This window comes from Bufo gargarizans, chromosome 2 (genome assembly GCF_014858855.1).
Source record: "Bufo gargarizans isolate SCDJY-AF-19 chromosome 2, ASM1485885v1, whole genome shotgun sequence".
In the NCBI taxonomy this organism is placed as follows: domain Eukaryota; kingdom Metazoa; phylum Chordata; class Amphibia; order Anura; family Bufonidae; genus Bufo; species Bufo gargarizans.
Window position 1 is genome coordinate 641,881,438 of NC_058081.1, and position 14,732 is coordinate 641,896,169.

The following is a 14,732-nucleotide window of genomic DNA, read 5'->3' on the forward strand; positions in this document are numbered from 1 at the left end:
CAGGTACCTCTTCATATAATGGGCAGTCGCCCCCCCCCCCCCCCCCAAAAAAAATAAAAAATTAAAAAACACACATTAACCCCCTGACAACATGGGGTTAATGTGTGTGTATTTTTGAGTGTGTTTATTTTTTCTGTGGCATTGATTTGTTATCAAGCATTGTGATACTTCGAAATTGAAGTCCAAATTCTGGTATTGTGACAGCCCTAGGTGATACATGGAGACGGGTCAGACATGTCTCTACTGTACAATATAATGGATGCTCAATAAGAAGTGAATTTTATTTCACTCCGACAAAACAGGTAACCACAGACGCAGAAGACGTTTTGATCCACCTGGATATTTGTCAAGTCATCTGTGGACTTGACAAATATCCAGGTGTACCGTGCGTGAATCTAGTTCTCACAATGGTCATCAATGCAGTGGATTATATTTTACCAAAACTGAATTACACTTCTACGTGTCATATAATAAGACCCAATAATTACATAGGAAAGTCAAGATATTTCCACCAGCTCTATGCCGGGTCTTTCTAGTCCTTACACATTTACGCATATCTGACCATAGCTTTGGAGAAGCGAGGCACATAGTTATAGATAGGTTATAGCTTTGCTGGAGCTTCGACATGAGGTGGCACCACTGGGTTTTGCCCTCATCTTTGTTCTAAAGTTTACACAAATAATGAGTAAAGCTGGAATACTGGTGAATGCGGCTGAAGCGGCTGCAAACCAGTAGGAATACCCCAGTTCATATGTAATCCCTGGAACTGCCAGAACCACCTGTGAGAAGAAAGATACAAGACACGTTATTTATCTGATAGTTATAAGAGACAAGTGCTGGGCATCACCACCCTGAACATAGTGGGATGAAAGGGCAGCGTAAGGGGGCTGCTCAGTTCAGACAGTCCCTTGAACCACCTGAAATGAAGTGTATCATGTGGAGTTCCACTGTCAGGACCCAGCAATCAGCTTTAATATGATCAGCAACCTGAAATCAAGTATTCACTTAACCTGCAGTTCTGCAACAGGGGCAAATGAAGTATTACAAGGTGCCATGGAACTCAATAGGTTGTCTACATAATGCATGGACATGGCGGGTCCTCCAGGCTGAGAGTTAGTAGCCACTCTTCATTACACCTCTGCAGGTTAAAAATGAGGGACCTTCTCTTTTTACTCAGAATAGGGTAATTCATGGAAGTTAAAAATAAGGGACCCCTTTGTTTAACTCAGAACAGAGTAATTAATGGAGGTTACAAATTGGGACCCTGTATTTTAGCTCAGAATAGGGTAACTCATGGAAGTTAAAAATAATGGACCCCCTTTGTTTAACTCAGAATAATTAATGGGGGTTACAAATGGGGGACCCTCTATTTTAACTCAGAATGGGGTAATAAATGGAGGTTACAAATAAGGGACTCCCTAGTTTTACTCAGAATAGGATAATAAATGGAGGCTACAAATGAGGGACCCTTTCTTTTAGCTCAGGATAGGGTATTTCACGGGAGGTAAAAATAATGGACCCCCTTGTTTAACTCATAATTAATGGAGGTTACAAATGAGGGGCCCCGTCTTTTTACTCAAAATAGGGTAATAGGATATTTGAAAAATAGATTTTCTGAATTGGACGGCCCCTTAATGTGAGACTTCCAGCTGAATAACCAGCTCATGTGTGTCTCAAAAAGCTTCTAAAATGACAATTGTCCCCCCGGAAAGGTATCATGCAGTTACATTGGCTGCATAATAAAAAGAAAAAGTTATGAAATATGAAACGAAAAAAGGTAAAAGGCATAAAATAATTACAGAATTGTGTCGCTAAGGATGCAAAAAAAAGTGATAGAAACCACTTACCTCTGTTCTGTATTTTAATGTTGTGTCGATACCAAACCAGAAAACTGCAACTCCTCCAGAAACACCTGGATAACGAGAGAGAGAAGGCAGATACATAACTAGAAGGATCAGTCCTGAATGTATATTAATTCAGAGGGTAACAATGTTACTCAAGGGTGTGAAAATAAGAATATTACATCATTTTCTAGGCTAAACTCCAGCTCGTGAGAGAAACTATGGGCATCAGCCAGACCCCGATCCTAAGACCACCAATGCCTGTAATATTGCAAAATGGGTGAAAGATGAAAGATAGATTAGACTGACAGGTGGCTAGATAGATAGGTAGGTAGATAGATAGATAGATAGATAGATAGATAGGTAGATCGATCGATCGATCATAGGGAACATACCACCTAAAAGCAGCATTACTCCAGCAGCTCTAGAGAGCCACATCTTGGGGTCACCTTCCTTGTGGACACTACTGGTGCACTTCATTCCCAGGACCAGTACTGGTATAGCAGCAATGCTTAGGATGCCATTTACGATGACCAGCGCACGGGTGACCACAAGCACCACTGTAGGGATAATAAATGTAAGACCTATTCTTTGAGTTATGATTACCCATGTTTTTAGTATGACATCTGTGTACTCACCTGGGTGCTCACTAAGATAGGAAATGGGAATATCACAGGTCCAAATATTGGCCATATTATCGTAGACACACTCACTCCATAAGCCACGGCACCGAGAGCTCAACCCTACGGAGGAGTAAGGATCCTTGGCATCTTGCTAGATCACAAATTGTATTTCATTTTAGTTATCATCACTGGAGACAATGGTGTTATCATTAGTGATTTTTATTCAGTTAAAAGAGTAATGTTAACCATTGGCCTGCCAGACCACAGCATTGAAGACTATACAGCTACAGTAAAACTTTTCAGAGATCAGAACTTTCTAATGTCTGTTAAGACAAAGTTAAAGGCATCCTTCTTACATTCCTGCAGCTTGTAGTCCCATTCCCTGCCTGCACACTACTAATACTAACAAGTGTTCAGAAAAGCTGGTCTTCTGTAACAGTTATTGAGAGGGATGGACATGATGCTGCAGAGGAAATGAGAAGGTGGTAGAGGAGGGCATGATGCTGCAGAGGAAATGGGAAGGTGGTAGAGGAGGGCATGATGCTGCAGAGGAAATGAGAAGGTGGTAGAGGAGGGCATGATGCTGCAGAGGAAATGGGAAGGTGGTAGAGGAGGGCATGATGCTGCAGAGGAAATGGGAAGGTGGTAGAGGAGGGAATGATACTGCAGAGGAAATGAGAAGGTGGTAGAGGAGGGCATGATGCTGCAGAGGAAATGAGAAGGTGGTAGATGAGGGCATGATGCTGCAGAGGAAATGAGAAGGTGGTAGAGGAGGGCATGATGCTGCAGAGGACAAGGGAAGGTGGTAGAGGAGGGCATTATGCTGCAGAGGAAATGGGAAGGTGGTAGAGGAGGGCATGATGCTGCAGAGGAAATGAGAAGGTGGTAGAGGAGGGCATGATGCTGCAGAGGAAATGGGAAAGTGGTAGAGGAGGGCATGATGCGGCAGAGGAAAAGTGAGCAGCTCTTTCCCTGCTGGGTGAGGCAGCAGAGGAAAAAGAGGGAGGGAAGGAGAGGAGGGGATGATGCAGCAGAGGAAATAAGAGGGAAGGAGAGGAGGGGATGATGCAGCAGAGGAAATAAGAGGGAAGGAGAGGAGGGGATGATGCAGCAGAGGAAATAAGAGGGAAGGAGAGGAGGGGATGATGCAGCAGAGGAAATAAGAGGGAAGGAGAGGAGGGGATGATGCAGCAGAGGAAATAAGAGGGAAGGAAGGGGATGATGCAGCAGAAGAAATAAGAGGGAAGGAGAGGAGGGCATGATGCTGCAGAGGAAATAAGAGGGAGGGAGATGAGGGGATGATGCAGCAGATGAAATGAGAGGGAAGGAGAGAAGGACATGATGCTGCAGAGGAAATGAGAAGGCGGTAGAGGAGGGCATGATGCCGCAGAGGAAATAAGAAGGCGGTAGAGGAGAGCATGATGCCGCAGAGTAAATGAGAAGGCGGTAGAGGAGGGCATGATGCCGCAGAGTAAATGAGAAGGCGGTAGAGGAGTGGATGATGCTGCAGAGGAAATGAGAGGGAGGGAGAGGAGTGGATGATGCTGCAGAGGAAATGAGAGGGAGGGAGAGGAGGGGATGATGCCGCAGAGTAAATGAGAAGGCGGTAGAGGAGTGGATGATGCTGCAGAGGAAATGAGAAGGCGGTAGAGGAGTGGATGATGCTGCAGAGGAAATGAGAGGGAGGGAGAGGAGTGGATGATGCTGCAGAGGAAATGAGAGGGAGGGAGAGGAGGGGATGATGCCGCAGAGTAAATGAGAAGGCAGTAGAGGAGGGGATGATGCTGCAGAGGAAATGAGAAGGCGGTAGAGGAGTGGATGATGCTGCAGAGGAAATGAGAGGGAGGGAGAGGAGTGGATGATGCTGCAGAGGAAATGAGAGGGAGGGAGAGGAGGGGATGATGCAGCAGAGGAAAAGTGAGAGAGGGAGAGTAGTGGATGATGCTGCAGAGGAAATGAGAGGGAGGGAGAGGAGTGGATGATGCTGCAGAGGAAATGAGAGGGAGGGAGAGGAGGGGATGATGCAGCAGAGGAAAAGAGAGAGAGGGAGAGGAGGGGATGATGCCGCAGAGGAAATGAGAAGGCGGTAAAGGAGGGCATGATGTAGTAGAGGAATGAGAGGGAGGGAGAGGAGGGGATGACGCAGCAGAGGAAATAAGAGAGAGGGTGAGGAGGGCATTATGCAGGTAGAGGAAGAGTCTACTCACTGAGTGATAAAATTAGGGAAAATTAACATTTGCAGAAAATGATGCAGGGGGACAATAAGACCCCAGATTTCCATGATATACATACATTTCCTTGCCTTGCATCTAATATACATGAGAACTAACACTCTGAATGGAGTAAAGCACAGCTCTGTTCAAGGTGTTGTGGCTGTGCAGTTACTGCAGTTTGCAGTTCAGCTTCCTTTCTTTTAAATGATAACTTGGCACGTCCACTACACTTTTAATGGAGCTGTGCGTCCGGCTCTGTTCAAAGAGTTAGTTCCTTTGTTGAAAGCTGCAGGAAACAGCTTATTAATGCGGGAACCAGGTGTTGGACCCCACCGATCTGATATTGATGATTTATCCTGAGGATTGGTCATCAATATAATTAACCCAGAAAATCCCTTTTAAGGCCACGTGTGCATTGATGATATTTGGTCCATTCTCCCTCTGTTCTGATATATACACTCACCTAAAGAATTATTAGGAACACCATACTAATACGGTGTTGGACCCCCCTTTTGCCTTCAGAACTGCCTTAATTCTACGTGGCATTGATTCAACAAGGTGCTGATAGCATTCTTTAGAAATGTTGGCCCATATTGATAGGATAGCATCTTGCAGTTGATGGAGATTTGAGGGATGCACATCCAGGGCACGAAGCTCCCGTTCCACCACATCCCAAAGATGCTCTATTGGGTTGAGATCTGGTGACTGTGGGGGCCATTTTAGTACAGTGAACTCATTGTCATGTTCAAGAAACCAATTTGTAATGATTCGAGCTTTGTGACATGGTGCATTATCCTGCTGGAAGTAGCCATCAGAGGATGGGTACATGGTGGTCATGAAGGGATGGACATGGTCAGAAACAATGCTCAGGTAGCCCGTGGCATTTAAACAATGGCCAATTGGCACTAAGGGGCCTAAAGTGTGCCCAGAAAACATCCCCTACACCATTACACCACCACCACCAGCCTGCACAGTGGTAACAAGGCATGATGGATACATGTTCTCATTCTGTTTACGCCAAATTCGGACTCTACCATTTGAATGTCTCAACAGAAATCGAGACTCATCAGACCAGGCAACATTTTTCCAGTCTTCAACAGTCCAATTTTGGTGAGCTCGTGCAAATTGTAGCCTCTTTTTCCTATTTGTAGTGGAGATGAGTGGTACCCGGTGGGGTCTTTTGCTGTTGTAGCCCATCCGCCTCAAGGTTGTGCGTGTTGTGGCTTCACAAATGCTTTGCTGCATACCTCGGTTGTAATGAGTGGTTATTTCAGTCAACGTTGCTCTTCTATCAGCTTGAATCAGTCGGCCCATTCTCCTCTGACCTCTAGCATCAACAAGGCATTTTCGCCCACAGGACTGCCGCATACTGGATGTTTTTCCCTTTTCACAGAATTCTTTGTAAACCCTAGAGATGGTTGTGCGTGAAAATCCCAGTAACTGAGCAGGTTGTGAAATACTCAGACCGGCCTGTCTGGCACCAACAACCATGCCACGCTCAAAATTGCTTAAATCACCTTTCTTTCCCATTCTGACATTCAGTTTGGAGTTCAGGAGATTGTCTTGACCAGGACCACAACCCTACATGCATTGAAGCAACTGCCATGTGATTGGTTGTCTAGATAATCGCATTAATGAGAAATAGAACAGGTGTTCCTAATAATTCTTTAGGTGAGTGTATATTCTCATATATAAAGCTGTGTGTATGTATATCCGCTAAAAGAATCCGTACCATGGCATTTACAATTTAAAAATTTGTCACACAGGTACATCAGGTGTCTGGGAAGGTTTTAGACCGGGTCTCAGCTCTCTAGCACATACCGTTCCTGAGATATTCCCAAAAAATGCATTAGCCAATAGAAGCTTGGTCACATGACCCTTATCAGCCAATAGAAGCTTGCAGGCCCTTAGTCTCTTCATACACACCATTTCCATAACAACCCATCCACTTTTCTTTACTGCTGTGGGTCAGTTTGAAAGGGGCAGGGCTAAGGGAGCGGAGTGCTGTGGAGGTCACAGTTCAGGGGCAGGTAGGGTGGCCATTCAGGCCATCCTCAAAAGACGGACTTAAAACCCCACCCCCAGGTCCTGCTAAGCCACGCCCCCTCCCACTCCGCAGCCGACGGGGATTGAAAAAATGAAGGTAAAAATTTACTTCTGTCAGCTGCAGGGGTTGGAGGGAGAGTGACTTTCTCCCTGCAGCTCACGCTCAGACAGCACAGTGCTGCTGTCTGAGAGTGAGCTGTTCAAAAGGAAATCCCTGTGTCCATCCAGGCACAGCGCGGGACGGGGGACAGGGAGTCTGAAAGCTGGACTGTCTGGCCTAAAACCGGATTTCTGGCCACCCTAGGGCCAGGCTGTTGTGGAGATCACAGTTAAGGGGACGGTTCGCTATGGAGGTCAGTGTTAAGGGGCAGATTGCTGTAGAGGCCACTATTAAGGGGACAGGGGGTTGTGGAAATCACTGTTGAGGAGATGGGGTACTGCGGAGGTCACTAAAAAAGGGGAGACCGCTGTGGAGGTCACTGTTAAAGGGGCAGGCTGCTGTGGAGGTCACTGTTAAGGGGGTGGGGAATGGTGGAGTTCACAGTTAAGGAGACGGTCCGCTATGGAGGTTAGTGTTAAGGGGAGGGGTGCTGTAGAGGTCACTGTTAAGGGGGTGGGGTGTTGTGGGGGTCACATTTTAAGGGAACGGAGCTCTGTGGAGATCACTGTTAAGGGTGCGGGTTATTGTGGAAATCACTGTTAACAAGACGGAATACTGTGGAGGTCACTAATAAAGGGGAGAGTGCTGTGGATGTTACTGTTAAGGGGGCAGACCGCTGTGGAGGTCACTGTTAAAGGAGCGGGGTACTATAGATGTCATTGTTATAGTGGATACTGCCGATATCTTTTAACAACACACACAAACAGCTCTCTAGGGCATACTGTTCCTGAGATATTCCCCCAAAATATGCAAATATGGCATGTTGTCACTGTTAAAGGGGCGGGATGCTGTAAAGGTTACTGTGATGGAGAACACTGTAGATATCTTTTAACCTCACACACAAACATTAAATGAAATACATGAAACATACCTATGCGAAGTCGGGTCCTTCTGCTAGTATATCCTGGTATATATATTTTTTTTAACGAATCTTTCAGAACGTGACATTGGAATACAGTCATTTTGTCATTCTTTGTTACTCATCCAACTTCACCTAATAACATTTTTTTATGTTTTGAATGGAAATATCCTTTAGAGGGTGAAAATAGATGATTCACATATCATCTCTTCATGACGGCACAGCGGAATGAATAAGTGACGCTCCCCATATATAAAATGTGACAGCAGCATGGGAGTAAGTGTGATCCCCGGTACACGAGCCAGATTACACACTGATCTGCTCCTCTTTTCTTAGCAACCGCACTGATGTTTTCATGTAAATACCAAAGTTTAATGTTAGCGGGCATCACTCCAAGTCTGTACATAGAAATATGCACAGCCCTTCAGTGACGGAAAACAGAGCCATGAATGAAAATCCACCAATTTTTACAGAGGAAGTACAACAAAAGATATTCTTACGCTATACTTTGTACACTGAAAGCTAATTTAACTCAGTATTAGGAATTCCAATTTAAATCATTATTCTGCAACTAAGGCCTTAGTCACACCTGTTTGGTCAGTGATTTCCATCTGTGATTGCGAGCCAAAACCAGGATTGGAGCCTCCAGAAATAAGGTATAAGGGAAAGATTTAGAACCCTTCTGTGGTTTTGACCCGTACCTGGTTTTCGCTCACAATCACTGATCAAACACTATGTGAATAAAGCCTAAGTATAGAGGTAGAAAGCCCACGTTTGGGCATACACAGGGGTCCCCTTTTCATAAACTTTTATATATAAGCCTTAATAAGGACCAGCTAAAAATCTATCTTGCTCTGGAGGAACCAACACATGGGTGCATTACACAGACAGCTAATTTATCTCAATGAGAACTGTGCAATGCTCAATTTCCCTTGTGGTGGCACTGCAGGGGAGCTGCACATTTAGGCTAGGTCTACACGACAGTTGTCGCGCGACATTTTGTTGCACCAATGTCGCGAGACAATTTTTATAATGGCAGTCTATGGTGTCGCACTGCAACATGCGACATGCTGCGACTGCGACGCGACAGTCGCAGAAAATCCATTCAAGACAACTGTTGCGCCCTATCTGTCGTGCAACAAATGTCGTCGTGTAGACCTAGCCTTATTGCCATGCTTCCCTGCAGATTAAGGTTACATGCACACAACAGTGAAAAAAAAACGTCTGTTAAAAATGGACACACTGTCAGCTTGTCATGGCCATTTTGCATCAGTGTGTGCATCCATTTTCTGGCCGTGTGTCCGTTTTTAATGTCCGTTTTTCATGTCCGTTAAAAACGGACATGAAAAATGGATGAATTTGATTGGCAGTTATTTCTAGACCCACCCTTCTGAGAACACCCACAGGATGGTAGGCCCCCAGCTAAAATAATGTCCCCCATAGTGTAAGAATATATTTTTTTACTGCCCCCAGCTTTAATAATGCCCTCTATTTTGGCCCCAGCTAACATAATGTCTTCCAAGGTGTAAATCATTTTTTTTCATAGTGCCTCCTGCTTTAATAATACCCCCATGCAGACCCCCAGCTAAAATAATGTCCCCCGTAGTGTAGGATTTTTTTTTTTGCTGTCCCCAGCTTTTCATAATGTCCTCCATGTAGGCACCCTGGTAAAATAATGTCCCCCATAGTGTATGTTTTTTTTTTTTACCGCCTCCAGCTTTAATAATGACCCCAATGTAGTCCCCCGTCTTAGATAATGTCCCCCATGGTTTAAATAATGCCCCCATAATGGCCCACCACAGTTTTTTGTTGTTGTTGATTTTACCCCAAAAAAACTCACCTTATCCAATTGCTCAAGCTGCAGCAGTCTCTTCTCTCTTCACTGAACGGGAACTGGCGAAGGTACGCGATAATGTTACTGCACGCTCCCACGTGGTTATGTCACCATGCATATCGCAGGTCCTTCAGGTCCTGCTTAATGAAGAGAGAAGAGACTGCCGCACCGCGAGCAAGTGTACCCGTTTTTAACGGCCCTTAGACGGGTGCACTCCTGTTAATCGGCCGTTAAAAATGATCCCATTGATTTCAATGTGTCCGTCTGACCGTAAAAACGGACATGTCCTATATTTGGAGGGACGCTATTTACTGGCCGTTAAAAAAAACTGCCATGTGAATAGCCGCATAGACTTTTATTGGTGCTAAAAATTGCAGTGTGACGGCCTTTACTTAGACGGCCGTCACACGGCCATTATTTACTGTTGTGTGCATGAGGCCTAAAGTGGGGGATCCGAGAAGCAAGAATTCCTGTAATCTGCGTACTGTAAATGGTCACTAACTTTGCATAAATCAAAAGTACAGGCGAATAGACTATACTATGTAATATATCCTATCAGAGAAAATGAAAATTTTTCTACTTATCTGCTCTTTTTCTCCTCCCCTTTCTTAAAAAGGACCTTTCACAGGTTTCGACATTATCATATAACTAGCTGGCAGTCTAAGGCATACTGAAGTCATGTTACAGAGCTTACTATGTTTTTTATGCGCTGCTCCATCCGCCTGCTGTGCCCCCCGTATTGGTTTCCCGCCTGGGAAGCTAACCTTCTTTGCTGTGATGCTCTCTGCTGCGATTGGACAGCACACAGCCAGGGAGAAGGAGACGCCCCCTGAGAAACACGGCCGTCTCCTCCTCCCTCAACCGATGGTATGGATTTACATACCACACGGGAAACCAATACAGGGGGCACAGCGGGCGAACGGAGCGGCGCATAGGAAACATAGTAATCGCTGTAACATGACTTCACTATGCCCTACACAACCCGCTAGTTATATGATTATGTCCAGACCCGTAAAAGGTCCTCTTTAAGCTAATGTTTACTCTGAATTTATTACTGAATCTGTTTTGTGGGACCAAGATGGAACATGAGGTCACTGAAGAATCAAATTACAGCTGCCCATAGAAGTCAAGGAGGAAGGTGAGTGACCTAAAGCGAGACAAACAGTGTCACAGACATAGCTAATAGTGTTATATCTCACCCCAAGTGCCTTATTCACATATATACTGTTCAGTGCTTCTTTATAATGTCCTATATCATGTTTATGAGTTTTTCTGAGTAATGTCTCATTCACACGTCAGTGATTTCCATCAGTGATTGTGAGCCAAAACCAGATTATCACTTTCCAGTTATTGGCTCTTTTCCTCTTCCCCCCTACCTAAACTAACATTCTCTGTCTTGGCAGCATGGCCGCCATCTTGAAAGCTGCCATATTGGTTCAAGTCAAATTTTTCCAATGTAGCATATCAAAGAAGACCAAAATTGATCTAGAGTGATCTAGACCACAGACTGGACCGAAGATTTACCTTCCAAAAAGACAATAACACTAAGCACATAGCCAAAATAGCACAGGAGTGGATTAGGGGCAATTTTGTGAATTTCTTTGAATGGCCCAACCAGAGCCCTGACTTGAACCCAATTGTGACCTGATTGTTCCCATCCAACCTGACACAGCTTGAGAAGATCTGCAGAGAAGAATAGCAAAAAATCCCCAAATCCAGATGAGCCGAAATTGTGGCTTCATACCCAAGTAGACTGGAGGCTGTAATCGCTGCCAAAGGGCCTTCAAATAAATACTGATTAAAGGGTTTAAATACTTATATCAATGCAAATGTTTAGTTTCCTTTTCAATAAATTAGCAAAGATTTCTAACATACTGTATTCCCCTTGTCATTATGGGGTATTGAGTGCAGAATGACGGTGAAACAATTAAACTTTTCTTTATTTTAGCAGAAGGCTGCAACATAGCATGTGAAAAAAGTGAAAGGGTCTGGAGACTTTCCTAATGTACTGTAATTATAGACCACAAGCAAATATTCTCCTACAGAGGATGTTGAGATGTAAAATGGCCTGGATGGAGATGTGTATTTATAGTTATGGCACTCAGGGGGTTAATAATGCTGCGTAACCTGAACAGAGTTCAGATAGGAGATTATTTCTCAGTTGGAAATCTGACATTTACACTGCGCTGTTCAGCATTGCCATTCCTGGTACGGAGTATATCCTTATTGTTCGCTGATTATTACACCGAGACCAAAGCTCAAACATAACACCCCTCCAGAAAATGCCAAAAGCACCTATGACATTGACATCAATAGAAAAGATGGCACCCCTCCATAGAACTACATTTAGGGCTCATGCACACAAATGTATTTTCTTTTTTTTTTTCCGGACCATATGCAGAACCATAGGAAGTTACTCTGTGTGCATTCTGTATGTCCTTTCTGGAAAAAAAATATAACATGTCCTATTATTGTCCGCTTTACGGACAAAGATAGGACTGTTCTATTAGGGGCCGGCTGTTCCGTTCCGCAAAATACGGAATGCACACGGTCGTCATCCGTATTTTTTGCAGATCCGTATTTTTGGCGGACCACAAAATACATACAGTCGTGTGCATGAGGCATAAAGGGAGTGTAAAGACAGCGATGCCGGTCAGCACCCCCTTTCTCGTTAACTCTGAGTTCTCCCAGGGCACATGCCCATTGCCCCCCTTAGCTACACCCCTATCTAGGTGTGTCCTACCCCAAATTATATGCCATAGGACTTACTCCACTTGCAATACAGTTTGATATATTTTTCCTTCATGTTAGACAAAGATAGATAAGGAGAACGCACTGAGAAGTGGGGGATAGGCAGAACACACAGGGCATCGGTAGAGCGGTGTGCATGCAGCCGTCCTTTATGAAGCGCCACATTATGGGAGAGTAATATTACAATGAATATTTAAAGGGTGCCGTCAGATAGGTTACTTTACGATCATATCCCTTGCTATTCATAAAGTGCTGCTGCAAAGAAGCCTTTATGTAGTGCCTGGGTGGCCATTGATTTCAATGGGCGCAAAGAAGATTATACAACCCCCAGCCTGTAGTTAACTGTCCGTATTGTAGATGTAATACATGGAGCTCCCAATGAACTGAATTTAAATCACCATAGATTTATACAGTGCTGTGAGCTCGGTTCGGTAGTACCGCAGGGGTCCGGGCACTTACATCCAGAATACAGGTACAATATTCCCATCTGAATAAGGTTTTAAATAAATTAGCAAAGCCAACGGCCCTCCTGCTGCTTGACTTGTGGCTTCTGTATATTATTTAACCCATTGAAGCCAAAATCCTTCAGTGTTCAATGCAAATAATGTAAATAATTTTTACAAAAAAAAGCCTTGAATTTGTTCCTCTAAGTTTTACCATTACACTTTCCATGTATTCCAGGTCAATGGATAAAAACAGTCCATCAGGCAAACACTATTTAGACAAGTCCCGGAGTAAAAAAAACAATGACTCAATAGTTTTTATAATATTATTTGGCCCCAAATGCTAACCTCGGGGACTACTGTACGGGGGACTATTATCTCTAATGACCACCTACATCAGTTGCACAACTTTATGGGGGCCTCAGATGCATCCCTTAACTTAAAAGGACTCCCATCCCACCTTTTGCAGAGGAGACGTAGCTGTGTATGTGGGCACTCACCCTTATAGTCTATGGTAGATAGAGCAATACCTGATCCAATGATCACTGTCCATGTGCAGCCATCTCTCTGCTACAAAGGGCCAAACCAAACTTGGCTTCATATCGAGAAGATCCCTTTATGGTATCACATACACATGGCACTGAAGGAGTGCTTACAGCTATCCGATAGTGCCTCCATACAGTAACATATTATGAAGGTATTCCCCCCTGGCAGAATATTACCATAAATACAGCATCCAACAGAGAATTTGTTTGCATGCCTCCGTATGGGTTCTGTATTATGGCTCTGGACATCTCAGAACTAGTATGGCCGTGTGGATGAGGCCCCATAGTGTAAAGGATGACCACAAAAATCACCTAGAACCAGGAGCCTTTATGAATAAACATGCAAGGTACAAGCTGACTCCATAAATGACTTAATAGCTTCCCAGCCCCAAGTCTATTCATCTGTATACAAGAAGTGACTAGTAAAGGCCTAACTGCTTCATAGACAAGCCACAGAGACTGCTTACCCTCCAACAGTCTGTAGTGCTGCACACAATAAAAGATACAAAGGAGAGGATCCCTAGGACAAGACTCAGGACCTCCATCGATGTGATGCCCATTCTATGCTACTCGCCGACCGTGTCCATCTAAGGGGAACAATCCTTTGAAGAATAACAGCCTGAATAGCTGGAATATAAACTTCAGCGGCAGCGAATTCATGCTGTGCCTGGCTGCTCAGACTTATGCGGAAAGAGATGTTCAGGTTTATTAAATGTGTCTGAGAGGTGATGAGGAATCTTGAAGGAGCTGCTAATGAAGGACATGTATACCCAGGCGTAACGTGGACCTCCTGTGAGATGTTTTAGGGTTCCCCAAATATTGCAAGCTATACAGTGGGATGCGAAAGTTTGGGCAACCTTGTTAATCGTCATGATTTTCCTGTATAAATCGTTGGTTGTTACGATAAAAAATATCAGTTAAATTTATCATATAGGAGACACACACAGTGATATCTGAGAAGTTAAAATTAAAAGTTTAAAATTAAGTTTATTGGATTTACAGAACGTGTGCTATAATTGTTTAAACAAAATTAGGCAGGTGCATACATTTGGGCACTGTTGTCATTTTATTGATTCCAAAACATTTAGAACTAATTATTGGAACTCAAATTGGCTTGGTAAGCTCAGTAACCCCTGACCTACATACACAGGGGAATCCAATTATGAGAAAGAGTATTTAAGGGGGTCAATTGTAAGTTTCCCTCCTCTTTTAATTTTCTCTGAAGAGTAGCGACATGGGGGTCTCAAAACAACTCTCAAATGACCTGAAGACAAAGATTGTTCACCATCATGGTTTAGGGGAAGGATACAGAAAGCTATCTTAGAGATCTCAGCTGTCTGTTTCCACGGTTAGGAACATATTGAAGAAATAGAAGACCACAGGCTCAGTTCAAGTTTAGGCTCGAAGTGGCAGACCA

At 44.1% G+C, this 14,732-nt stretch overlaps 1 protein-coding gene across 1 annotated transcript; it reads right to left on the bottom strand.

The window, feature by feature from the left end:
- Positions 1–210: 210 nt before the first annotated feature.
- On the bottom strand, positions 211–14,040 carry LOC122926875 (claudin-16-like). Its single transcript, XM_044278385.1, has 5 exons — positions 13,783–14,040; positions 2,480–2,615; positions 2,237–2,401; positions 1,848–1,912; positions 211–779 (listed from the first exon to the last, which is right to left on the bottom strand). The coding sequence occupies exons 1-5, from the start codon at positions 13,873–13,875 to the stop codon at positions 591–593; spliced, it is 648 nt and encodes a 215-aa protein (XP_044134320.1). The 5' UTR covers positions 13,876–14,040; the 3' UTR covers positions 211–590.
- Between the last annotated feature and the right edge of the window lie 692 nt (positions 14,041–14,732).